Source organism: Aspergillus pseudoviridinutans, assembly GCF_018340605.1.
Source record: "Aspergillus pseudoviridinutans IFM 55266 DNA, scaffold_3, whole genome shotgun sequence".
In the NCBI taxonomy this organism is placed as follows: Eukaryota; Fungi; Ascomycota; class Eurotiomycetes; order Eurotiales; family Aspergillaceae; genus Aspergillus; species Aspergillus pseudoviridinutans.
In genome coordinates this window covers 3,565,708-3,591,251 of record NW_025091283.1, presented here as the reverse complement: position 1 = coordinate 3,591,251, position 25,544 = coordinate 3,565,708, and the positions used below count along the sequence as shown (strand labels likewise).

Below are 25,544 nucleotides of genomic sequence, written 5' to 3'. Positions count from 1 at the left end.
ACGCAACAGCTGGTCTTCTCCAGCGTTTGGATAGCTTACCAAATCGGGTTTAGGGTTTAGAGGAAGTTGCAGTACGTGTGACTGTTACAGTATGTAACGATAACCCGTAAGATACCTAGGTACGGTCAAGGATGTATTGTACCGTTAGTTACCAGCAATACCAGGGCAGTTTCCATGATCAGTACCCAGGTAAGTCTCCCTAGTCCTTCTGAGTAGCTTGATCAATCACCTCAATAAATGCAAGGAGGTCAAAGTGACGGATCTGATGTTGCTGATGCTGGCTCAACTGTCAAGACAACCTTTTAAGGGGTTCTGTCTCATGGTAAGTGGGTACTCTGCATGTGCATTCCCTGATCAAATAATCCTTACATAGAGCCGAACTATCTAGAAGATTGACGAGATATGAAACAAAAGGTCTCCTCTGTTACATACATACTCCATGGTCTGGAGTGATCTTTTAGACCAATCTGTAGTACTACCTTTAAGGATGGTTGAGCCTCAGAGAGGATAACCTGGTATGTAAGTACCTCCGTAGTCCGTACCTTGGAAATATTCTCCCCGATGGGGCGTCAGTTCTCCACTTTCAGTCTACTTTTAGGTTACTACTTATCGATTGATAGTATTATTGTTTTTTTTGGATCAGTTTCAGATTCCCTTGCAGACACTGATACCTATACAGTTAGTCATAGGAGGATCAGAGCTGACAGTCTAGGAGAGTGGTTTACATACTGACTGGCAGGTGCTTGTGGACAACCTCACGTGCCATCAGCTGCAGAAGCATGTATTCAGAAAGTAGGCGAGAAGATGGTGCTAATATCAGATGTAGGTATAGATAGCTACCAGCGTAACTGGCCAGCCGCCCGCGCGCTTAGAATAGCTGATTGTGCCAGATAACATATGTTAGTTTGTTACTCAATCAAGTACGTCCCATAGATCTGATCTCATGGATCTCCTTACACATTAATTCCCCTCTTTTCCCCTCACTACCGTCTTGACAACCTGCAAATCATCATCTTCGTCTTCTTCTCTTAACAATCTACTTGCAGACTGATATCACCCTAATGGACTTCAGCAGGTCAGACTGAGTCCACTATCGCATCTCAGTTGATCATCGCTCTCGGACAAGCCACATACATCCATCTGCAGTGCCTACAATCAATCGTCCAACCAAATCCGAGTCAACAACTCATCGCCTGTCTTGACCAGTTTTCTTCTTGTTTTGTTAGATTACTCCACCCATCAGCATCACCATTATTATTATTATTACCATTATCATTATTACTATTATTATTATCATCTGATCCTTCTTAATTCTTCTTCTAAAGAAAGTTTGCGCCGTCGGGGGAATCCATTGCCAGTTAGCGATTCACTTCTCCCCCACCCTCCCTCTTCTCCTCTCCTCTCCTCTCCTCACCTCTCTCCCTCCACTCCTCCACCTTCTCTTGACCTTTCTTCCCATGGAGGGGATTCCTTCTTCGTCTCCTCGTTGGATCATTTGAGGACGATCATTCGTTCATTTACTTATTCCTTTTACTTTCGTTTCTTTCCTTGTCGTTTGAGCATAGTAATATCCTCCCGCCTTTAATTTGGTCGCATCACAGTACCCCGTGTAACTGTCGTTGTTATTGTCACTCTTTCTTGACATATTGTCTTTCATTCTTTCTTTTTACTTAATCATTCTTAATACTTTCTTTTTTTCGATAGACCTTTCCTTCTTTGGTCGTTCCAGCTCTTTCCTTATTTGTTTCACTCGTTGCGCGCCGATTGCGCCTTCCTCGAAATTGCCCGCTATGGCGACCGTGTCGAGCGCCCTGTCGGACCTGCCTCTGGAGCAGCTCACCCTCTACCAGGCCTCCGATCCCTATCTGTCTTTGATCTTCGTCTTCTACGGTCCCGTTACAACCGCAAATGCCACCGTGAGCAGTTCGCGCATTCAGGCGCATATCTTGACCCCCGCTGGTTTTCAGAGCTATTCTCGGATCACCGTCTCCCCCGCTGCTCCGTTATATGCGGCCGTCAACCACCTACCCCGCGAGAGACAAGGCGACGAGGTTTGTCGCGGGCTTGCTGTCAGCATGTTGAAATACTTTGCCGAGTTGTCCGAACCGGCCAAGGAGTGCTTGGAAACAATGGCTCGTGCGGGGAAGCCTGGTGGGAAGATTCCCAAGTTATTTGACGAGATGCATGCCGCGGATCTTGCGAATCGGATGGCCAAAGTGGAACAATCGTCCGACCTTATACGCGACATTCGCGGTGCCTTTCAGGAGCGCAAAGTTCCGTGGGTGGATATTGATATAGTGTTCCCCGCGGGAACAATACAGCCCCCTCAACGGCCGGAGGATGACGGTATCGACGAAGCTTTGGAGATAGAGGACAACCACGATCTACAATATGGCCAGTATTCGGCTCTTATCCGAGCTCTCGGAGCGCCGATGTTCCTACCGACGTCAAGACTGAAACGAGCGCCCTCCCAACCGACCAATCTCAGCAAATCTAGGCTCTTCACGAGAAGCCAGAAGGAGTCTCTCCGTCTGACTATGTGCGAGCTTGTGGACACGGAGGAGCGGTATGTGAGCAAGTTATACAATCTTGTGCGCGAGGTAGCCGAAGAATTCCGATTAAAGGCTCAAGGCAGAGGAGCGTCCAGCACCAGTCCAGATGAAGCCTCTCTGGCCGCACTTTTCCCTCCCTGTCTCAATGAGATACTTGACGTCAATCTGGGGTTTTTGGAAGTGATCCGCAACGTCCTGGAGGAAACAGAAAGGGATGCGATTGCCGATATTGGAGACGACACCGAGCTTCCGTCGTCCGCGTCGCATAGAACGGCGTCTAGGGAAGGAAAGGATCCGATTGGTGCTGTCGCATTTGCAAATGCGCTCCTCGAATGGTTTCCGCAGTTCTCACAGCCCTACGCGGACTATATGCGAGCTCATACAGGCTTTACACAGACGCTCAACTCATTTATGAGGGATAAGAACTCGAGCTTCTCCAAGAGAGTTGTAGAGACCGGAGAGCAACGATTGCGTTCGTTACTGATGGAGCCTGTTCAGCGGCTGCCTCGTTACAGCCTTCTGATTGACACCATGACCAGCAGTCTTCCCCTGATCCATCCCGCTGTCAGGCCGCTCCTGAAGGCTCGAGATATCATCAAGGATATATGCTCGCTCGACGACCCCTCGTCCACAAATCATGACCAGAGCTTCCGACGATTGAAAGAGCTGGTGGATGGTTGGCCGGCAACAATACTGCCGGTCGGCCGCTTGATCACAGCTGTCGACTTCAACGAGCTATCGCCTCCATACCACATTGATCCTTCATCTCCAAACCAAAATCAGGGGATCATGTTGATCTATAAGAACTGCCTTGTTCTCTTAGCGAAAGCTCTAGGAAGCAGAACAACTGCACGCGGCTTACTTGCAGACCTCGACGGCGCCGCATCAGGACCCGGTGGCCCCTCTGCCCTGCAAAACTCATGTGAGATCAAGGTTGCGCAAGTATACGACCTGCAAACCGTACGCTCAATGCAGTCTACATGCGGGAGAATACTTTTCCTCGCTCCTACATCGGCCAAAGCAAGACCAAATCAGAATACCACTGTGGATCTGTTCGCTTTGGAATTAACTGGGATGTATGAGGGGCGGGCGAGTCGGCTTATCGAAGAAGTGGTGAAGGCGAAGATTGAAGGCCGGTTTTCTGAGAGCGAGCGGGAGAACGGTAAATGGACCCTGAGGAGCCCCACGGGGACCGTCGGGAACATCGGCATTCTGGCCTGTGTTCTCGAAGAAGAAAAGGACAATGTCTTGGGTCGGAGTGGCCTGTCCAAGATTCGAATTGTCTTTGACACTCCGAGGGCGATTTCCAGCAAGGCATTGAACACTTCAGATTTGGAGGTGGCCATCTCGGTTTCCTCTGCAAGTGAGGACCAATATCGCGTCGATATAGACTCCATTGTCGGAGTTGCCTCCTCGGATATTGTTACAGTGGATAGCTTCGTTCCTGTGCTTTCCAAACGCCGTAAGTTCTCGTCCTCTTATCAAATTGATGGCCTGTAGCGTTGACGGAGTACAGTCTTGAATGTCCTTCTGCCTCTGCATGGTCCTCGGAACCGGACGATGACGGAATCAATAATTCACTCGAATTTTGATATACTTCGCTACCTGGCCGGCCACCTCATCACTCAATTCAAGGCGCCTCGCGGATTTCGCCCTCCTTCGCCTACCAAACTCCTCTCGAGTCTCCTAGGTGGGGGCCAGTCGAAAGACGCCAAGGACAGTAGCACCACAGGCTCGAAAGGCCCCAGTTCTGCAACTCTGCTTGGTGAATTCCCAAAAATGCCACCTCCAAGAGCCAATCTCACCCGATCCAATACGCTACCCTCGATCTTCCCTGGAAAGGAAGAGACCCCCATCAAAATCTCCGTGGTTGGGACAGCTCCTTCCAAGGGACCAGATAGTCCATTCAGTTTGTTGGAACAAACATTTACGGCATACGCCCTTGCACTTCAGTCTCGCAGCGGAAATATTGTTGGACGAAGTCTGCGTGCAAGGGAAAATGTCGACAGGTCATCAGTCAATGAGTTGTATAATGTACTTTTGGAAGACCCCGCGAAGATTCAAGCTGCAGCTGAAGTGCCTGTTGACACATTATTTGTCGCGTTCGAAACATTTATGGCCAATGCATGGAAGGAACACATGGGCCCCGTGATAGAACCCGGCGCTTTGAAGCTCATTCAGAGTCAATTTGATACGACGTTTCCTCGCGACTTTGAAGAAAACTTTCGCAAGTTTCTCACGGAGATCAGTCCTCAGAACCGGCGTGCGCTGGCATCTCTGGTGCGGTTGCTGGCCGAGTTGCTTGATGCGTCTGGGAACGACGGCGATCGAGGTGCCCTGACTGCGGCCTTCGCCGAAATTCTGACAGTCGAAGGGGACCCCATGCAGCACATATCTCTTCTAGACCGACTTGTGGACGATTTTGACAATCTCTTCGACGAGTTTATCCCCAGCGGCGCATCGCTGGATGGGATCTTAAGCAGCGATCAAACAAAACCAAGTGCGCGAGACGCAGGGTCTATTAGCTCGAATGCGTCGTCGTTCCGGAAACGTTTCGGCTTCAGTCTGCATCGAGAGGGTTCCAAGAATGAGGGAGAAAGCAAGGTCTCGTCGATTCTGAGGACTCTCAGCAAGAGCAAAAATTCTGGCGACTCGGAACCCAGTACCCCTCGAGGCTCGTTGCTGCGTTCCAAGTCGATCGACGTGGACGCTGGGCTGGGTCTGCTCTTACGACCTGGCTCGCGCGACCGCCCCAGTGCAGCCTCATCGCAGGAACTCCTCCGACGACCAGGTAGCTCTCAAGGGCAGCCCCCATCTCTATCCTCAATCCGAGGTATCTCAACGAACGGAGTAGTCAAGGTTCGGAGAAGGAGACGGAGCTCTTTATCCGATCTGAGGCCTGGGACGGCATCCACTGACACGTCTGCTGTATCGCCTAGCCAGGATCCGCGGCCTGCCACTCCTGTATCATCAACCAATCGTTCCGAAACCGAATTGGCGACCCCAACTACACAGCCCAGACCACAGACAAGCCACGGCACAGATTCTACGAACAGAAGCACGTCGCCCGCCAAAAGCACCTCCCCCTCTCGACAGGCCTCGCCAAGCCGACGATCACCGACACGTCCAGTTACCCCAAGCCGCAAAGAGAACATTGACCCGACATTGAGTCGAACGGACCGACCTCCAAGAAAGAAAAGTGACCTTGCTGTTTCTCCCACTCAAGAGCAAAAGAGAAGATTGCGGGCACTCAGCATACCATCATCACGGAATGTTGGGCTCAAGGAGCGCCCAGTGCTGGTTAACGGATCTGACCCCAGACGCTTGCAAACTTTGGCCTCTTCACAAAGAACCCCAAAGCTGCGCATGCAGAGCCCACAAAAGGTATGGTTCCCCCCGGGCTTCCCTCTGCTGTTCGGCCGACTATCATTCTGTCTTTCTGATCTTTCTTCGTTGTCGTCGTCTGGAGGACCTTTGTCTAACATATCTACAGCTTCGAGATCGTCTCCAAAGCGAGAAGAGGCTACAACATTCTGCACAATTGGGGCTCAAGGAGGAATTGGCATTGATTGGAGAGGAACTGCAAGCTTTGAACATCGCAGCACCGCAACAACTGAAGAATGCCGGACAGAATTCTGGATCGTTAGACGCACCATCTCTGTCAGCAGCTGCTGACTCAGCTCTTCTCAACCATATTGGCAATCTGGAGTCGAAGTTCGAAGTGCTTTCGCAAGAGCTGAATAGCCGCACTGCTGCAATCGAGAGAGATCTGGAATCGTCTCTGGTTGTCAGTGAGAAGCGAGCAAAGAAGTTAGATGAGCTGTACCGTGAGGCTAGCGCGGAGAATGAGGCGCTGTATGATCGTTTCAATCTGGAGCTGGGAAAGATTGTGCGAGATGTTCGATCTGGAAGCGTGGAAGAGGCCCTCCGGACACAATTGTCCGAGGCATTGGAGGAGATTGGAAGGCTCAAGAAGGAGAACTTTAGGTTGAAAAGGGAAGTTGGCGGACTACGTGCACAGCAAGCAGCCGTGGCCTTGTTAAAGGCGAGCGAATGAACGACCGAGACATTTCCGAGACATTTTCAATGCCGGCCCAAGGTGCCTCGTGGCTGGCCACTTCCCAAGGCTTTGGCGTCGAGCTATCTTTCCTTCTTCTACTCGGCACAAAATCATCAAAATCATTTCTTTGCGATGGACATGATCTCATGCATCTTACCGGAAAGCGATCATTCTCGTTTCGTATTTTCTCTTTTGGATCACCATTTCTCTACGCATGGCGTCAAGGGCAACCTTTTGAATGAACCCAGGCGCTGTGCCTGGTCCTGAGAATATCATAAGTTTTTATGGAGGAACGCCACCTCCGTCCTGTCTATGATTCCGTCTTCTTGAATCACACGTGTCTCGTCAGGCTGACAGGCTTTTCTTTCTGGTGGGCCACCATGTTTATGCCCTCCTTGCACTAGTGCTGGTGCACCCAGCGTCAGCAACCATCGTTAACCCAGCTGCACGGAGAATATCCCATCTAATATGCTTAATGTAGCCTTCTGTGGTTTCCTCTCACCCATCCTCCTGAGTAGGTAACGCTACCTTAAACGAGAGTCTATGTATGTGTATAGTCCAGATAGCGCAAAATCTTATAACCAACCCATCAATTTGAGAGGATCCTGATCGATCATCTTGTACATCCATTGCCAACGTACGGTCCAAGGCATTGAAGTCTGGAGTAGACTTTGCGCTTGAGAAGCGGAAAGTAACCTGCAAGATAATGTGGGAAGCGCCAGCGGCACTTGGCGTGCATTATCACCAGAGTTCTTTTGAACAACCAGCACAGGAACGGTGAAGCGGGCTTGCCCCGGAGCTTCGAGCGCCAGGCGCTTCAGGAGCGCTGCCAAAGCCGGAGGATGATGCTTCTTCCCACGACCCTGTCCATCAATCATGCCCCGAATGACCTGCAAATCGGACTGCCGCAGCGGCCGCACAACCAGAGACAACCCTTCCGCGTCATAGCACCGACGGACCCCATCGAGCTCGGACTGCGTGTAATGCGCACTCATGTCGGGGTCTCGCTCTCCCGTATCCGGGACCACGGCGGCCCGCACCCAGTACCGATTATCCCACAGCTTCCAGGGCGAGTACATGTCCTCTGACTCCCGGTCGGGGAGTTTGAGGGCTAGTGAGGGGGCGCGGTTGCGCATGTATGGTTGGCGAGTGAGGAGCCATGTATTTCCGTTTTCTGTATGGTTTTTCCGGTTGGGGGTAGAGGTGGACGTGGGTTGGAAAGGGTGGAACATGATGCCCCCTAGTGTGAAGGGGAGGCGGTTCGTTGGGGTTGATGACGAGGACGAGGAGGGGAATACTTCTGCGGTGAACTTCTCGAAGCTAGGCAGGGGGAAGTGGTTGTGCGGGTGTGGGGAGATGAGTTCTGTGATGCGGCGGAGTGTGAGAGATTGGACCTGGGTTTGGAAATGAGGGGTGCGGGTGGGCGGTTGCGACTGCGGCTGCGTCTGCGAGCTGGGGAATCGGATGAGCATTGTCCCTGTGCTTGGGTTGAAGTCTAGGAGGCGGCATTGCGATAGCAGGTTGTTGGAGTGGGCGATGGCGTCTTCGATTAGGGCGTGGCTTGATTTGATGAGGGAGAGAATGGAAGGGGCCTGTAGGGCGCGCGGGAGGAGCGGGGGGGAAGACGGGGACAGGAGGCTGCGGATGGCGTTGCGCGGGGTGAGGGTTGGATCGAAGTTTGTCGGGTCTGAGACGTAGGGGATGCGGTGTTGGTGGCAGGTTGCGAGGAGGGAGGCCTTGGGGAAGGCCAGAAGCGGCCGGCAGAGGAGGATGCCGCCGGTGGCCATGTGGAAGCCCGGTTGCTTGTCCTCGTCCTTGTCCTGCACTTGCAGTGTGGTCGGGTTCCCGACAAGAGCAGAGGGTGCGCCTGCTCTGTCGTCACGAGGCCGGAGGACCGCCGACGAGCCACTCTCCGAGACGCCGTAGAGACCATGACACTCTGGGATCCGGGCGATGGGCGGGATACCGGCCAGGCCGGCACCTCGGGCGCCGGAACACAGCCTCCAGAGGGTCGTCTCGACGTTGTCGTCCTGGTGATGGCCCATCAGGAGGGCGCTGATGCGTCTATCTCGGCAGGCTATGCCGAGCGCCTGGAAGCGCAGACGTCGGGCATGGGTCTCGAACGCGGAGACGTTGGTGCCCTGAGGCCAGTCGAGCTCGAGAATTTGTGCTTGTAGGCCTGGTGTGACTGTTAGCCTACCGCTTGCTGGCAGGATCGTCGTCTGGCTTACCGATATCACTCAGCCATGTAGCTACAGTTCGGGCTTCCCGGCTGCTCTCCTCTCGGGCTTTGTGGTCGACGACGAAAGCTGTGACGGTCAACCCATCCACAAGGTTCTGTTCTTGTAGTTGTCTACAAAGGAAGGCCAGAGCCATAGAGTCTGCGCCGCCGCTGACGGCCAAACCTGTCAGACAATTAGAACACAACTCGGCGGCCGTGTGTTCAGCGAGGATGCAAACTGACATACCCAGGTTACGAGGGATACGGCGATTGGCCTGTCGTCCGCCCCAGGAGAGACGCGACTCGCTCCATGCTCGCTGGAAATGCTCCAGAAACTGGGAGGCTGTGATTGGTTTGTGAGAAAGTTGTCTGGAGAGACATGATGCAGCCATTTATCATTCTGGCTAAACTCAAGGAAGATGTGAGTTGTTGATGTTGATGGAAAAGATGGATGACGGAGAAAGAAAGTAGTGGTGGTTCTTGGCGTCGGCGGACGAAATATATTTTGTCGCTTTGTGAGCATTTAAGACCTCTACGCTCGAAACTTATCACGACTCAGATCAATTCACTGGATTTTTGTAATCGCTAATCTCACGGAATCGAGTACATGGTGTTCTACACGTCTGGAGCAGGCATTCCCACAACAGCTGGCCCAGAAGAGGCGACGAACGGTAGCAAGGACAGATCCCAAACTCCGGGTGTGCAATATGGACACAGAGAATAATATGACAGAGAAGGGTTAAAGAGAAGAAAGTCGGAGCACGGCTCTCGGCCTTCATGTCTCATAAATTTCTAGCCTAAACGGCACGACCAGTCGTAGAGTTCACGAGTTTTGGATAGACACAGAAGCAGATCCCGACGCTGTCTGAGACTGGGCACTGCTGGGCTGAGCACTTTCTCCATCCCCGTTAGCCATGGCCGCTGCCTCCGACAGATGTGGCGTATTCGTTGCATCGGCCGATTGACTGCCCTGGTCGCCCTCTCTGCCTGAACCCGGCATTGGTATCTCTTTCCTTCCATTGGCTCTATAGTATAGAACCATATCGCCGGACGATCTCCAGATGTGAGCACGGATGGTTGACAGAGTCATGTTGGGTGGGATGAGCTGGTTCAAGTTAGCAAAGCGGTACGAGGTGGTCTGGTGTCGACATGTACAMACCATCTTCTGGCAGTAGAGCTCCAGATACTCTTCCGGCTTCAGTGCGCCTTCCTGCGGTTCTTCGGAGTATGAAGGGTCAATTCTTTCCGCCACGTAAGCGAGAATCTTCTTCGCACGCAGCATGCGGTTCGCATTCAAACGAGAATTGTTGACACCGTTACCATTAGGGACCGACCTACAGAGTTATACTGTTAGCAGAGTACAATAGAACCACCGAGGTTGTACATACGGATCCGGCTTGGATACGGGCGGCAGCAGGTCGTCATAAGGTTTCAGCATAAAGGCGATCTTGACGGGTTCCTTGACAGGCACTTGGTTCTACCAAGAATTAGCCATATTTCAAATCCGAGTAGGATGAAAAAACTCGCCTTCAAGAGTAGTTCAGCCAGCCACATTGGTATCGACTTCTCAAGCCTGTCAATCTCCTGGCCGATACTACCGACACTGCCTCTGTAAAGGTCCGAGGCCACAGCGGTATCTCCCGATTCCTCCTGAATGAAAACGGCAGTACGAGATGGGATATCTAGCATTGGGGTCTCGCTATCAGGACTTGGCGTGATGGCTGACACGAGCTCCTGCCCTGGATTCGCTGCGAGGAATTCATCATATTCGTGACGGATTCTCTCGATGAAACCGCAGAGATTGCTATCAAAAACCTTCTCTTCTTTGACTGCCGAGGGTTCTTCCGGTTCCTCCACCTTCTCCTCCTGCACCTGAGGCTTGACCTCGGTGGAGGTCCTGCCCAATTTCTTGGGGAATTCCATCCGGAATTTCTTCCCAAAGATGGATCCAGTTCTCTTCCTCTCTTCTTTATCAGGCTCGGCGGGCGATTGAGGCAGTGCGGTTGGAGTAGGATCCCCCGGTGTCGTCGCATCCACCGCATTTGAGCCTTGCTGTCTCTGGGAGGAGAAGTAGTCGGATTTGTCGGACATGGAATTCCTCACTACGTCGGCATGAGGCGATGCAAGATGGTCACCAAAATCACCCGGCGACGTGCCAAAGTGATTGTTGTGAGTATTGAGCATGGAAGACGTCAGCGAACCTGGAGTAGTGGCAAGATGGATTCCGAAACCGGGCGTCGTAGGGCTTCCAAACGATTCATTTCCAGGGCGCATGGGCAGAGAAGACGGATCGTAAGGGATCTGTATTCCTAGATTTTTTGCATTCGGTGATGGAATGTCCATCGGTGCCGTGACACTTGACATGGTCTGCCTGGCCAACTCTTCAGCCTTTGCAATGGCTGACGCACGGTACTGCTCATCTCTCTTGATCTCTTCATCCACCAGGGGAGCAAAAAGCCAACGGAGAACCCATTTCCCAAGATTTACTGTTTAAGGTCAGTCAGATCAGACAAGAGAAAAGGGCAATCGAGCACTCGAGGGTCAGGAAAGAGGAGTCACCCACTTCTTTGATCTTCCCGGATCTGCGAGTAATCAACGAGGTCGGCCTCGTCCGCGTATACCTCCGCGTCAAAGCAGCGATTGAGTTCCAGGATGACAGATAATCGACCTGTCCTAATGTCAATCGTGCACCAGTGAGCGATGCTCTCTGTAGTATTGATCTCCGACGCAACATCGTCCATATGGCGCTTGCCGAACGATTGTATGGGTTTGCACTGCAAGGGTCAGAAGAAGCCTTGATGGGTAGATGGCGAGAGATTACCTTCAAAAGATCCCAAAGAACGACCTCACCGGCGGAATCTTGCGTAAGCGTGCGCTTTCTGTCATTCAACATGAAATGCTTGATCAGACCATGTTGGCCCTCTATCGTCTCTTCGGGTAGCGAGTACACTGGTACATTGAGATCCAGATCGTCGTCCAAGTCCGGATCGGGTKAGCGCTGCTGTCCGTTTGTCGGCAAGCCCTCGGATGTACCTCCTAGTACTCGTGACTTGGGGAATGTCGATGTGCTTGACAACAGTAGAATTGACTCATATGGTATCTTTGTCCGCCGACCTTTCTGTGCCAACGACTCTTCGGGCTTGGCTGCTTCAGAGCCTGCGGGGCCCCTTGACGAGGGAGACTCAATCTCAGCAGTGGTGTCAATATCATACCAGCGGTTGATACTGGACTTGGGGGTGGCAGTCCAGATGTAGTCACCGGCAGCGACCACATTGACAACGCCATCGTTTTCTTGCAACGCTGCGACGCAAATGCCCTGCTCCACATCCGAGCAGTGCCTTGTATCTGTCTTGGCAACCAAGCCAGAACGGTCGCTCGAATAGAAGACCGACAGCTGTGGATGGCTGGAGTAGAGCGACCAGACGCTGTCGTTGTGCATCGTCAGGGTGTGCATGCATCTTCCTGCTGTGAGAGACCAGATCTTAATCGTTTGATCTGAAGAGGCAGTCATGATCCTATCTCCGTCGCGAGTGATCAAGATGTCTCGAATGTTGTCTGTATGCCCCACGAATTTGGTGATTGGCTTTCCAGATTTCGGATCCCAGACTCTGACCACGCTCTCCGGCCCGCCGCTGGCGAGGACCGACGAGACTGCCCCCAGCGCATAAACAGAACCCTTGGCCGTGCTCTCCCCTCCGCAAGCATCGATGTTGAGAACCTCGCCGCCACCATTCAGATCCCACAGGTAAAGCTTATGATCGAGTCCTCCTGAGGCCACCCAACTTGAGTGACCTCCCGGCGTCGCAAGGGCCTTGACATAATCTGCATGTTTGCCGATGGGTGATGGTAGCTCGGTGGATTCCGAGTGTGGTCGCCAGAGTCTCACGGTGGTATCGGATGAAGCCGAAACGAGGGCCGAATTATTCTGTGTTAAGACGATGTCATTGATCCAATGGCTGTGGGCCTGCACTTGATGTCTGAAGGTAGTCGGCCCTGACTTTTGAGCGCCCGGAGCTGAAGAGGTTTTGGATGCGGAGAGAGGGAGATTGAGATCCCATGAGCAGATCACTCCATCGCGGCCAGCGGAATACCTTGGACAGCAGTCAGCTACTGCAGCGTACAAAATATTCCATAAGGCACTTTCAAATAAATTATCATAGGCAGTAGACAGGGACGTGCTCACAGAATAGAGTGGTCTTCATCAACGGTCAAGCTATTTACTCCGAGTCKGTGACCACCCGGCGCATCAGGCAGAGGGAGCACTAAACAGTCGCAGTTAGATAAGCCGTGGGGGTCGCAATGCGACAGGGTCTGAGGGTAGACAGGTCGGATGAGGAAAAGAACATACCATAAGTGACCCTCTGATGACTTGGTTTCCGTGCCATGCAGCAGGGATACAGACCGATGCACTAGAAAGAGGATGGAAGGCAAGGAGATATGCTGCGGAGACGGGGAGATGATGCGGATTGCGGAGTGGTTAGTGGTGATCCGCCGGACAGCTCGGGGACGATCACACAAGGGGTGCAGAGAATGTGGGGTCACTAGAAGTGATGCATCTAAGGGCATAGATGACGATATTAACAGTGACAAAGAGTGAAATTAGATTAATGGATAAAGTAGCACAATTCAAACAGCGAAAGAGAGGGAGATGGGAGGAGGGAGAAGAAGAGGAGTAAAAAGTAAACTAAGTCCGGAGAAAGTGAGGAGAGGAGAGGAGAAGGCGGGATAACAGAGGAACAAAACGTTCTAAATTGTCTCCAGGTATGATAAGTGGCTCTTAATAATAAATGTCTGTGTGTATGGTTTTCCAGCCAGTAACCCGGAATGCTAAGTCTCCATAGACATAGATAATAGCCTAATTCTACAACGGCTTCTCATAACACATCAGGAACAGATAGATATACCTCGTAGACTATGCATCATATGTTCGAGTCTATCCAGGGCTGATGTTACAGTCTCAGTCTCAGTCTCGGTCTCGGTCTCAGTCTCGAGTCCTGCGGCCGTGTAACCATTTGTTCAACGATCAACTGGCTAGAGATTCAGCCACGAGGCGGACACTCATCTCCAAGGACCAGTGACAGTGACACCATGACCAACAACTGTCATGAACTAGAGTGCACAGAGTCTCCAACTTGGTATCCACGTGATATCAGCTTATGGCGCTGTGTACCTCACCAGGTATAAATAGGATTAAGACAACCACCACCTAGGTAGACATCTCTCTCTACCCTTCCATCAGCACTTGTAGACAACAATGGACGTCCCCATCTCATCCATCAAACCCATCTACCACCCATCTCCCACCACCCCCACCCCCAAATCTAAGTCCATCCAGACAACCATCCAAACCCTCAATCTCCAACCTCACCCGGAAGGAGGCTACTACACTGAAACAGACCGTCAGCCGCTCCGCATCCCCAATCCTCACAGCACAGACCCAAGCGACACGCGCTCCCTCTCAACCACAATCTACTACTATCTCACCCCAGACTCCCCAACGGGCTCCTTCCACCTCAACCGCAGCTGCACGGTTCACAGTCTCCATCGCGGCAGGGGGCGGTACGTCATTATCCACGCGGACTTGGCGACGGATGATGGCCGGGCACCTGTGACATCGTTTGTGGTCGGTCCGAACCTGGACAAGGGGGAGACGATGCAGTGGATTGTGGAGGGGGGCAAGTACAAAGCTTCTTATCTGTTGCCTGATAACCCCTCGGAGAACGGGGACGGGGAGAGCGAAGGGTTGTTGATTACGGAGGTAAGTGCGTGTCGATATAGAAGCAGAGATGTATACTGACATGCCAGACCGTTGTCCCTGGGTTTGAATTCAAGGATCACGAGTTCATGACCCCCCAGACGATGGAGAGGCTGCTCCCGGAGGAGCAGCGCCAAGCGCTGAGCTGGTTGTTAAAGAAAGATTGATGACGTCTACTTCTACTGTACATACAAATGCCATATAAATACACACTGGGTAGCTATAGTTATACATTCTATTGCGATTCCCTCTTCCGCTCAAGGGTATTCCACGCCCACTGGTAACTCCCCAGAAACACCGCGCCCCCAATCCCAATCCACGCCACTCGCGGCCCAATCCCGCGCCAGAACGCCCCGAATCCTTCCCCAGAGATCTCCTGCACGACATCGCGGATGCGCACGCGGGCGCTGCCATCGCCCCGCCGCGCCAGCATCACCCGAGTCTTAATAACATCCAGCGGCGTCGTCAACCCCGCCGCAATCGACCCCGCAACGCTCCCAAATATTGCGCTTGTGGACGCAGGAACCTGAATCAGCGCGCCCGACTCCGACGACGGCACCAGCACGCGCTTGGCATACGCCTCCTTCATCGACTCCCACATGGTAAACTGCAGCACCGTGAAGGGGATCTCCCGCGCAATCGTGATCCCCGCCCCGCGGTACAGCTCCCGGATGACCTGCCCGTACCCGTGCTTCGCATTCCCCGTCGGGTCCGGATGCCGCAGCGCCAGGATGTCCTTGAGCGCGAGCAGACTCGATCCACCGAAGAGACCGGCCTGTGCCCGCTGCTTGACCACCTCCGTCGGCACCCGCACGGCGCATGCGGCGATCTCGCCCATCGAGGAGGCGAGCGAGTGTGTGAGGACGATGTGGGAGCGCGAGGCGGCCGCGTCGGAGCCAGAGGGATGGAGGAGAGAGCGTTTGACGCCGTCGTAGACGATGAAGAAGGATGCGGCGGAGGGGGCGGAGCCGAACAGCACGGATGGGAGACCCGCATAGATGCCGCGGATGGTTTGTCTTAGCGACAGGGCGGGTGCTGGCGTGCTTGGAGCATGGTGTCTAGCTTTCTGTAGACGAGTTTTGATTGTGTCGAGGGGATAGAGAGAGCAATCGACGGTGAGGCCGGCTACTGCTCCGGACTAGAGGCGCAGGCAAGGGAAGAGGTTAGCACTCAGCCACCGGAGGAAGAGTTGACAGATAACATTAAGGGCACACGGATAGAAAATAAACCAATCTTACAATCAGGGATCGTGTCCATAGGGAGACCAATGGCTCTGTTTCTAATTGCTGGGCCATGGTAGATAGGAAGCTTGAGGTTGCTGTTGAGTCAAGTTCTACCTCAACATGTCGGACAGAAGAAAACTGATTCTGTGCTGCGCAATTATTTAACCAATCTATTGGAGGTTATTGTAAAAGCTAATTGAGAATAATAATGGAGGAAAATAAATTCGTGAAAGGCTGTAATGCGGCAGGAAGCAGAAACCGAGAATGCGAGCGTCGAAATGAAGCTCCAGATTTCGACCATCTCCGATAATCGCCCACTGTGGGAGTCGGCATAATGTCCGCTATCTCCGCCAACTACGTCAACAGCCCATCTGAAGGTTACCAAAACCATTCAATCGAAGAGCTCATGAACAGCCTTCACATTTGGTATTTCTCGTTGATTTATAATATCTACTTAACCACTTTGTCTCTGAGAATGCACAATTAGAGACTGGTAATATAAACAGAATGACAGGATTCCTGGCAAAAACCAGACACACTCTAACAGCCCCTTCACCACCTCAGTTTGACGACGACAATCAAAGAGAATAATGGAAATTAAACTCTAACGAATAAACATCTATCGCGGCAGCGGGATGCTGCTTCAACAGTCCACCCCCCAGAAGAAGAAACCACAACGCCTGGTAAACATAATCACTAAGTCCTCTTTCCAACGCTGAGATCAACAATACAATGATACATAGAACGGATGAGTCTGGTGAAAGGGGGGGTTGAGAAGTGTGATGAACTCGCTCGCACAGTCACGTATTTCAGAGGAAGAATGGTGGCAAGGGGTAACCAAGGATGAATTGGCGCCGGCCAGCTCCATGGCGAAGTGAAGGCCATAGGATTTCAGACGGGAGGCCCTTGGCTATCGTAGAAGGAAAGGCGGATGAAGTGGATAAAAGGTGGAAAGATGGATGGTGGTAGAAACAGGTCGTATCCAAAATGCGGAAGCAACCATTTTTCACCTGTAAGACCAGAAACACTTTGTAGGGACAAGTGAGATGGAAGGCTTATTTCGCCTTGTTATTGGGCTTGTTGTTGGCTTTGCTCTGGACTGGCTGCGCTGGCGAAGGGGGCTCCAGGACATGGGTATGATTGCAAGCTTTGATAACCTCGCCCGTTACCTCCTGCCGGCAAGCCTGGATGTTTCGAACCCACTCATCGGTCAAAACTTCTTCCAGAGTGGCTCGCTCCTTCACGTTCACTTTGAGCATGCGACCAATGATATATCGGCTTTCGCGTGGCAAGATACGCAGGAGCCTCCAAGGACCCTTGATGACCTCCTGACGCTGACTCGATGACTGCGCTGAAGCTGGGAGAGGCGGCGCTTCCTTGCTTGTAGTTCGAGTTGGTTTGCTGAGGTTGCCGCTGACCTTATCTTTAGGACTCTCGGGAGGGCGGTTCTCGTCACTCGTCGTGGAGGTGGCGGGGGCTTGTTTCTTTTCCGAGTCCGATTGTGCCGAAGGCTCACTTGATCCGTCCTTATCCTCCGCTGGTTGCGCCGGTTTGCCCTCGTTGTCAACCGCCGACAGGTCTGGAGCTGATTTAATGGCGCGGTGACGCTTCGGGTCAGCATCCGGCACAGGGGTTCCTGGCGTTGGTGTTGAGACAAAGAGCCTATAGGAGTTATCGCTGACGCGGGGTTGCTTCCACGGAAATCGGCGCAGTGTCATGCAGCAGAATATAATAGCCAATGACCATATATCTGTGGGACGTGGGTCATACTTCTTTTCGTCGTACACCTCTGGTGCCAAGTAGGGGTCCGATCCAACAATACCTGTAAAACAAACCAAGTAAGCTACGCTGGTCCAAGAAGAGATCCGCATTGAAGCAACTCACCAGAAGCAGGGACAATGTCATTCTCAAAGGGATATCGGAAGACAACCGCACTGCCGAAATCGATGAGTTTCATGATGCCATGCTCATTGACAACCACGTTATCCAACTTCAAATCCCGATGCGCCAGTCCCATGCCGTGCAGGTAGGCCACACCACTGAGGATTTGCTTGAAACAGCATGCGATTTCGTCCTTGGACATTTTCCCGGTCATGACGATCGCAAACAAGTCATAGGGCGCGTATTCCATAACCTCGTACCAGTGATCTCCCTCCTGAATGATATCGAGTGTCTCAATGATGTTGCCGTGGTGCAGAGTTGACCCAATACAGAACTCGGCTGTCACCTTCTTGGAATATTCCTTCATCGTCTCCCAGGAGTGGCGGTCTCGGAATTGTTTCACGGCGAAAGTCACTCCATCACTGTTACGCTTCAATAACCGAACAGAACCGCCGGCTCCGGAGCCCAAAACTTTCCCGAGCTTTCCGTATTTGGTGTTGAGCCCGTGGTCATCGGCGAAAGGAACGATTTCTGAGGGGCTCTTTCCAGAAGAGCGGCTCGACCGCTTCGGGATAGAGGAGGGAGAATCGCCTCGCTTATGCTTGTGGTGACCCATCTTGAAGAATCGCTTGAGCTCCGCCATGTGGCCATGGTGTTTGCCTTCTCCGCTGTTGCTCTGTCGTAAATCTTTCTTGCTGCCGAAGATACCGCCTCGCTTGTCGCTAGATTTCAAATCGCCAGCACTGGCGGAGCGGGGGGTTCCGGGACGACCGAAAGTTGACGTCGTGTGGCTTCGGCGTTTGGAGTCACGGCCTCCAAAGATGAACCTTTGGTCGATTTGGGCAAGGTTCTTAGCCTGAGGCGGTCGCTTGCTGCGAGCATACGGGTCGTTCGGCTCTCCCACAGGTGTAATGGCGCCGGGCGGGGTATAGTCCCGTGGTGTCATTGGCGGACTCTCCTCCTGCGAGCTTGGTTCAGCCCCGGGACCGAGAAAGAATTGCGCCCGGTGCTTCGGCCCGTTCAAGGGATTAGATGAAGTCTTCGAAACATCGATCTGTTTGGACAGTTGGTCGGTCGAAGACGGCCGAGACGAGGGCGCGCTCTGCGGGATCCCTTTTCTCTCAGCCACTACTGGAGGCGACGTTTGCGGAGTCATGGCTGCAGCAGCGGTTCTATTCGTGGCATTGGTGGTAGGAGGAACGTTTTGATGTGTGGCTTCACGCGAATTAGTAGCTGCAGGTGTAAGAGGAGGCGATTGCATCGGGGAAGCACGGGGAGACGGCAAAGAGGAGCCATTAGGTTCCCGGGCACTGCGATCGCTTGATTCTCGAGATCCGACCTGTGAAGTAATGCAGTGTTAGTCTACATCGACTGCTAAGCTTTGTAGAGAGATACTAAAATATCGCGAAAGCCAACATCGACAGTTCGCATGCCACATACCCTTGACGAAGGAAGAGAAATGGGATCGTAAGAAAAGTTTCKCAACCGAGTCTCCTGCAGCTGAGAGCTTTGGAGGCTCTCTGCTAGTCGTTGTAGGTCATCGTTCGCCTTTGGAGGCTCCGCGGATTCTGGTTCGGGTGATTGAGGAGCGTTTGAAGCGTCGGGCGGTTCGATTTCTTCGGTGATGGTGGAAAACCGAACCTGACCCGGTTGTGCTTTGGCCATAGATTCACTGTTGGACGAACCCGTGGCCTGGCCAGCTGCCATCGGGGTGTGCTCCTGAGTTGGCTGAGATGCTAATATTGAAGCCGACTGCGTTAGAGACTGAGTTGCAGGCGAAAAGTTGGACAATTGCCTACCGGGACCCATGTTTTTGGTTGTACCGGCAAACTCGGTCGCTCCAGACGTCATACGGACTCGTCAAAACCACGCTGTGGAACGCATGCCCCTCCGCAGTTAGCGAAGCTGTTGGTTTAAACTTTGAAATGACAAATCCTTGTCGTTCAGATTGTAATTCCTGCTGCGACTATAAACTGTACCTGCGGGGTCAACCTGCACAGGACGTAGAGGGCTGGATAACGTGGGAATTGTAAAGAGTGAGCGCGGGGGGTAAATCTCGTATGGAAGACGGAGCAAAACTTCTGGCGAAGACCGACTATTACTCAACAGCTCCAACGGCGACAGTTTTGAGCCTAATGGGCCGGAATCAATTATTAATCGCCACTGCTCGGAATTAAAAGAATACAAAGAATCGAACAAGTCTGGAAAGAAAGGTGACGATGAGATGGAACGTAGTAGGACTGGGACCTGGGTAGGAGAGATAGATAAGACGACGACGGATTAAGATAGGAAGATCCACAAGCCGTAGTTGCTGGTAGAAATGTCTATCTTGGACAAATAAACGCTGAAATGGAGAACGGGGAATTGAGAATAACGAAGAGAGGGAGGAGAGTGAGTAAGAACGGTGGATAGAGAGAGTTTGGAGCCACTTTCAAGAGTCGACTCTGGGCTTGCTTGGACGGCGGCGGCAATAGCGGCGACGGGAACGAACAGGAAAGGTGGGCTGGACTCTGCGCCTGGACCTTACTACGGCCATGTTTGTATGTACTCCAAATCATTCTTATTTACTTTTGAAGAGACAAGGCATCAACGATTATTTTAACAGATACTAATATGCTGGTTAACTGTTCATAAATTTAGTGATCTGGGACTTGGCGAAGGAAATGCCATCATATTTCAGCTTTGATTGGCCCAAGCAGTCGGGCGACAGTACCTAGTACACTCCTGCGAATATCCTCTCTCCCTCAGACATAGTCATAGCTGGTAGAGCGAATAGTTGACCGATCCTCTCCTCGTGCTAGGTACAGATCTTTCAACAAAGAGAAATGTTACTAAGGTAACAATACTCTGAATATTGCGGAGAAGTATGCTCGACCTACCGTACGAAGTAGGAAGTCTGTTCAAGTTATATGACGCAGCAGATACTCACCTCTACACTGAAGAGTATCTTAGGTATGTATACATCTGGCACCCTTTTCAAGATCATAAAAAAATTACTCTGTAGAACCGATAAACCATCAAGTGAAGGCACACAGGCCTACATATTCGAGGTCAGCTGCTCCATCTGCAGCCGGATCCAAGAACTCCAACCTTGAGAACCAGTCCGTTCATCAGCTGGAGAAATCTGACGGATGCCGTGTATCCGTGCAGCCAACCACCAGGCCCACGAGTGGAAGCCAGGCTACCTTTAGGTACTGTCTGAGGACGAGATCTGTCCAATCCCGCACTGGCGGAGACCGGGATGGCTGTTCTTCTACCCCGCTAGATTTTTCTGGATTGTGTTTGGCGTTGAATCGATGATTCACTAGATAAGAATCGTGCATGCAGCGGCTAATAGAAAGGTAGGCTACTGAGTGACTAACCCCCAAGCGCTTTTATTTGCTAAGGGAACATGAAGTAGGCAGGCAAAGGCAAGGTACAGGTACCGCCGTACAAAGTACTTACCTACCTGGTCCGGACGGTAATCTCCCTGCCAACTGCGGGCTGATCTCATGTCGTCAATTATAATATAAGTTCGAGTATCTCATCCAGATCATCATCTCGTCATTTCTTCCAACGTGTGATTTGAAGATTCTTCTCCAGACTACGACTTGCATACTGGAGTGACTAAGGGAGGTTATGTACAGCACCCTGCATTGTTAGATACCCCAGTACTCCGTAATCCATTTGCAGCTCCAACATGGTAACCACAGATATGGTGGGGTAAGTTGACATGGCCAGCAAAACTAGTCCCGATTGGGATGCCAAGTCTCTTGATATGACGCTACTGAATCCGGTTAGCATGGAGATCACCAATTAATGATACATGCCTACTAGAGAGATTGTAACTACCTCCGTAGTGGATGATCCTTGTTCTAGCTTTCACCTTCGAGACTGTTATTCTTGGAGAGTTGTCTGTCGAGAGTGGAGAGCTAGAAAGGCTGACTCAAATGAGTTGGAGCTATTGAAAATAACAAAGGCTCAACTCATGTTACTCGGAGGACGAGCATTCACTCTACAAAAGTGTCTCAATGCAGCCCAATGCAGATGACGACGATTCGTCAGCAACTGTCCGGAAATTCCAGAACATGGAGGTATGACGGGGAAAAGAATGCTGGGGTAGCGAGACTTACGGTTTGGGAGATGACTTGTAGTCATATTCACCGACTTCGGAAGTTTGATAGTTGACAAGAGCAAATCACAACTCCCATGAACTTCAAGTAGGGATCTGCAGACTGCTGGTAGCGTCGTCCATGATGTCTACTTATTCGAAATCTGCCAAGACAACAATACTAGGAGGATTGCGTAAATCTGTGCAGTTTCATTCTCGCCAAGCGAATTCAGGGAGGATGATGTGCAACCCTTGGGCGCTATTGATGAATTACATCTGTTGTCTAGATACCTAGGCAAATAACTACGACTTCCATGTGGTCGGCAACATCTGAGTATCAATTGTCCTTGAGCATCCCCGTCGATCTATTGTATCCTGTCTTCTATTGTCATCTGGTGATCTCCGCCGAAGCATGACGGGAATGCTATGAAACTCCCCGTCAGATCGCGATAATTCAAAAGGGATCTCCTTCTCACACCGCTCATAGGCTTCTCAGAATATCGAAAGCGGAAGCCAAGGCAGAGGCCATGATCCACTCAACGTGACGTCCCCAAGGAAAGACGCCGTCATTTTGACCTTGGCCATTTCTTTCTGCGCAACCGGTCTTCAAGTTCCACAACTCAATTTATTCAGTGCGTGCAAATGCTGTGGGTATTTGACGACGCTCTATATCGCATGCAAGTCCTATAATGTACACATTGTAAAAGCCCAACCCAAACAACGCCGGTGTCGTAATCCAAAACAGCATGGCTGTAGTCGCACGAATCGCAAAAGTATACACTGAGATGAACAGTCCTCTTTTCTAGTGCTTATTCAAGGCACAACCTGGATGCCAATCGACTTTGCCTGCGCCATAATACTCTTGCACAGTCCCTGCAAACTCAATCCCGATAATCTCGTCTCGGACTGCTTAATCTTGGCGATTTCGTACACATGCTTCAGGGACACTTTGCCGACGGTCTCGTGGCCAGGTTTCATGGCTCCGCGAATGCGGTTCTTGCGGGGCTCCACGTTCGCAGCCTGCAGGAGGAGATATGTCGTTGTTGGGGTTCGAAGGTCGAAGGTGAAGGATCGGTCAGGACGAACGGTGACTCGTGCGGGAATGGGGACTCCGGTGTTGATGTGCGCAGTCCTGGCATTGAACTCCTATATGGGCGCGTGGCGGTTTAGTAAGATCATCAAACTCATCATTTCCATCCAGATCCGCATTAAAGCCGGAGAAGGCAGTTGAAGAGAGGAGCGTACCTTGCAGAAGTCCATACTCTTGACACCCTTGCTACCCAGGGCTGGACCGACTGGGGGACTGGGACTGGCCTGTCCAGCTCCGACAATGAGCTTGACAATCTGATCTTTAGCCAGTGCCTTCTTCGCCATGATGAGATGTGCCCGCAAAGAGACGGAAGTATGGTATGTCTGTATACAGAAAACGAAGTGATCAGCCAACTATTTGCGGCCGAGTTTTGTTCGGATTCGGATAAGTCCCACGGCCGGAGTTTTTTTCCCCTTTGGGTCGCCTTCCGACCGGCGGCAAAGACGATAAAAAGAGCTCAACTTGATCAAGGTGGGACGCCATTGGGATGATGTCGTTGAAAAATCATGATCGTAGCATGATCCTGCCCTAGAAAATTGTCGTCATAGTCTATAGTGCTTTGTAATTATCACCAGTAGCATCAATATCACCTCTGCAACCTCTCAGAAGCCAATACAGCTGCTGCAGTTCAGCCGATCGACGCCATTAGTGCCCCGCGCGCTACTATTGATTTCCCTCTCCCTTCATCCCTCCCTCACCTTGACCTCACAATCATCATCTCCTATCTGCCCATCATGAACTGGCTCAAGTCTACGTATGCTATTTCTCCGGTCTCGTCTCTTTTTTGATGTATAATATCGACCATACTGATTGACCATGCTATATGTAGCCTCGCAAGTGTTGCGGGCACTCAGGAGCCCATCTATGGCCCCGAGGCCATTCAGTCTGTTGCCCAACAAGCACAGCACACMCCTTATTCCGAGTTGACCAAGGACGACCTGCGGTGGCGCGCTTATCAATATACCAATGTTGAGACTGAGACCTTTTATGTGATGGCCGACAATGGCACTCTGGTCATGGTGCAGGTCATCTACAGCAATATCGCGTGAGTGGAATTGTTCCGGCTGTTGCAATTCTCGGGCCTCATTTTGCGCCTGTCGACACTGCAACTGGGCCTTGTGTATCATGGCTGGCTCAATATCTGACACTCGTGCAGAGGAATCCACACTACTGCGCAATTCAACTCAAAGATCTTTAACCTCAAAGGCGATCAACCCCACATCTGGCACTCCGACCCCCTATACAACTTCATGTTTGACGAGAACATGCTCTCCTTCGGAGCCGACAATCTTGCCTTGACGCTGAATGAGGAAGGAAATGCGTACACCATCAAGTCTGCCGTCAACGAGGACAGCCTGGTGAATCTGACGTTCACCCGCGCCGCCCCCGGTTTTGTCGTAGGAAAGGACGGCACATCTTATTTCGGGACCGATCCCGCGAACCCTTGGGGCTCCATGATGCATGCCTTCTGGCCTCGGTGCCGTGTTGAGGGTACAATCACGACAAAGGAGAAGACTTATGACCTCACCGGTCGGGGAGTGTTCATCCATGCCATCCAGGGCATGAAGCCCCATCACGCTGGTGAGTTCCCCCACCTTGTAGTATAAACGTAAATGAGAATGCTGAGCCGGCAATAGCTGCGCGATGGAACTTTGTCAATTTCCAGACCCCCTCATACTCTGCCATCATGATGGAATATACCACACCGCCATCATACGGCTCAACGGTCGTCAATGTCGGTGGGATCGTCAAGGATGACGAGATTATCTATGCCGGTGCAACAAACTCGGCTACTCACACTGCAACGGCCCATGACGCGGACAGCGACTGGCCTGCTCCGACTTCCATCAAGTGGGTCTGGGATGGCAAGTCGAAGGACGAAAAGGACGTCCACGCAGAGGTCGAGGGACCCCTCGGTGACCGGTTGGACCGCATCGATGTCATGGCTGAAGTACCAGGCTTCGTCAAGACTATCGCAGGAAGTGTTGCTGGGACACGGCCGTACATATTCCAGGTACGTTCTCAAAACAATCGGCATACGGTTTGTCAAGCTAACAATCGGCCAGTATTCTCCCCAGGAGAAACTGTCTCTGAAGCTCAAGGTCGGCGACGAGGAGTTCTCAGAGGAGGGTTCCATGTTCTCTGAGGCTACGTTCATCTCATGAATGACTCTACGTACATATAGCACACACCTGGCAGGAGCTTGTCTGTGGCGTTTTGAGTATTATTTTGTCCATTCTCGTTGATACTCATAAATCACGAACCTGCGTGACCCTAATTACTCATATAAAGAATTTTAATGCTATTCATGCGTGTCAAACCTCAATGCTATTATACCGGTTCTTCTCAACATCTAGGGGTCACAACAATGCTGGTTTCATGTTTGTGCTCTTCAATGTAAGTGATTCACCCCCATTCAACGACATCCCCTGTAGCACAACACAATAGACAATAAGCTAACACAACTTGTAGTATTTATACCATAGTAGATTCCTCGACTGCCAACAGCAAACCACATTCCAACAATTCTCCCCCGCAATCTGTCATATCATCTCTTTGAACTTTCGCAAAAGACAACCACCTTACGCAACTTCGGTCAAGCAACTGTCACAATGGATGTCGCTCACTTAGCCGCCAATCCGAATACTCGAGGCCTCCTCCTAAAGGGCCAC

The 25,544-nt window shown here is 51.7% G+C and overlaps 8 protein-coding genes across 8 annotated transcripts; 3 read left to right on the top strand and 5 right to left on the bottom strand.

The window, feature by feature from the left end:
• Positions 1-1,790: 1,790 nt before the first annotated feature.
• Positions 1,791-6,609, top strand: Asppvi_004997 (putative Rho guanyl nucleotide exchange factor; the record flags this gene model as incomplete). Its single annotated transcript, XM_043300936.1, has 3 exons — positions 1,791-4,014; positions 4,069-5,936; positions 6,046-6,609. The coding sequence occupies 3 exons, from the start codon at positions 1,791-1,793 to the stop codon at positions 6,607-6,609; spliced, it is 4,656 nt and encodes a 1,551-aa protein (XP_043156871.1).
• A 578-nt stretch (positions 6,610-7,187) lies between these two features.
• Positions 7,188-9,225, bottom strand: Asppvi_004996 (tRNA lysidine(34) synthetase; the record flags this gene model as incomplete). Its single annotated transcript, XM_043300935.1, has 3 exons — positions 7,188-8,791; positions 8,844-9,017; positions 9,081-9,225. 3 exons carry the CDS (start codon positions 9,223-9,225, stop codon positions 7,188-7,190), a joined length of 1,923 nt encoding a protein of 640 aa, XP_043156870.1.
• Positions 9,226-9,656: 431 nt separating this feature from the next.
• On the bottom strand, positions 9,657-13,218 carry Asppvi_004995 (WD repeat protein; the record flags this gene model as incomplete). The annotated part of the gene is made up of 8 exons (XM_043300934.1): positions 9,657-9,938; positions 9,993-10,167; positions 10,222-10,310; positions 10,361-11,319; positions 11,397-11,607; positions 11,655-12,924; positions 13,017-13,095; positions 13,182-13,218. The coding sequence occupies 8 exons, from the start codon at positions 13,216-13,218 to the stop codon at positions 9,657-9,659; spliced, it is 3,102 nt and encodes a 1,033-aa protein (XP_043156869.1).
• Positions 13,219-14,087: 869 nt separating this feature from the next.
• Positions 14,088-14,755, top strand: Asppvi_004994 (cupin domain-containing protein; the record flags this gene model as incomplete). The annotated part of the gene is made up of 2 exons (XM_043300933.1): positions 14,088-14,591; positions 14,639-14,755. The coding sequence occupies 2 exons, from the start codon at positions 14,088-14,090 to the stop codon at positions 14,753-14,755; spliced, it is 621 nt and encodes a 206-aa protein (XP_043156868.1).
• Positions 14,756-14,823: 68 nt separating this feature from the next.
• Asppvi_004993 (putative mitochondrial carrier protein (Pet8)) lies at positions 14,824-15,883 on the bottom strand (the record flags this gene model as incomplete). Its single annotated transcript, XM_043300932.1, has 2 exons — positions 14,824-15,726; positions 15,827-15,883. 2 exons carry the CDS (start codon positions 15,881-15,883, stop codon positions 14,824-14,826), a joined length of 960 nt encoding a protein of 319 aa, XP_043156867.1.
• Positions 15,884-16,866: 983 nt separating this feature from the next.
• On the bottom strand, positions 16,867-19,543 carry Asppvi_004992 (putative protein kinase; the record flags this gene model as incomplete). The annotated part of the gene is made up of 3 exons (XM_043300931.1): positions 16,867-17,633; positions 17,696-19,031; positions 19,133-19,543. 3 exons carry the CDS (start codon positions 19,541-19,543, stop codon positions 16,867-16,869), a joined length of 2,514 nt encoding a protein of 837 aa, XP_043156866.1.
• Positions 19,544-22,595: 3,052 nt separating this feature from the next.
• Positions 22,596-23,156, bottom strand: Asppvi_004991 (mitochondrial 54S ribosomal protein uL11m; the record flags this gene model as incomplete). Its single annotated transcript, XM_043300930.1, has 2 exons — positions 22,596-22,928; positions 23,028-23,156. The coding sequence occupies 2 exons, from the start codon at positions 23,154-23,156 to the stop codon at positions 22,596-22,598; spliced, it is 462 nt and encodes a 153-aa protein (XP_043156865.1).
• A 450-nt stretch (positions 23,157-23,606) lies between these two features.
• On the top strand, positions 23,607-25,037 carry Asppvi_004990 (survival factor 1 family protein; the record flags this gene model as incomplete). The annotated part of the gene is made up of 5 exons (XM_043300929.1): positions 23,607-23,626; positions 23,702-23,917; positions 24,029-24,453; positions 24,510-24,886; positions 24,939-25,037. 5 exons carry the CDS (start codon positions 23,607-23,609, stop codon positions 25,035-25,037), a joined length of 1,137 nt encoding a protein of 378 aa, XP_043156864.1.
• Positions 25,038-25,544: the final 507 nt, after the last annotated feature.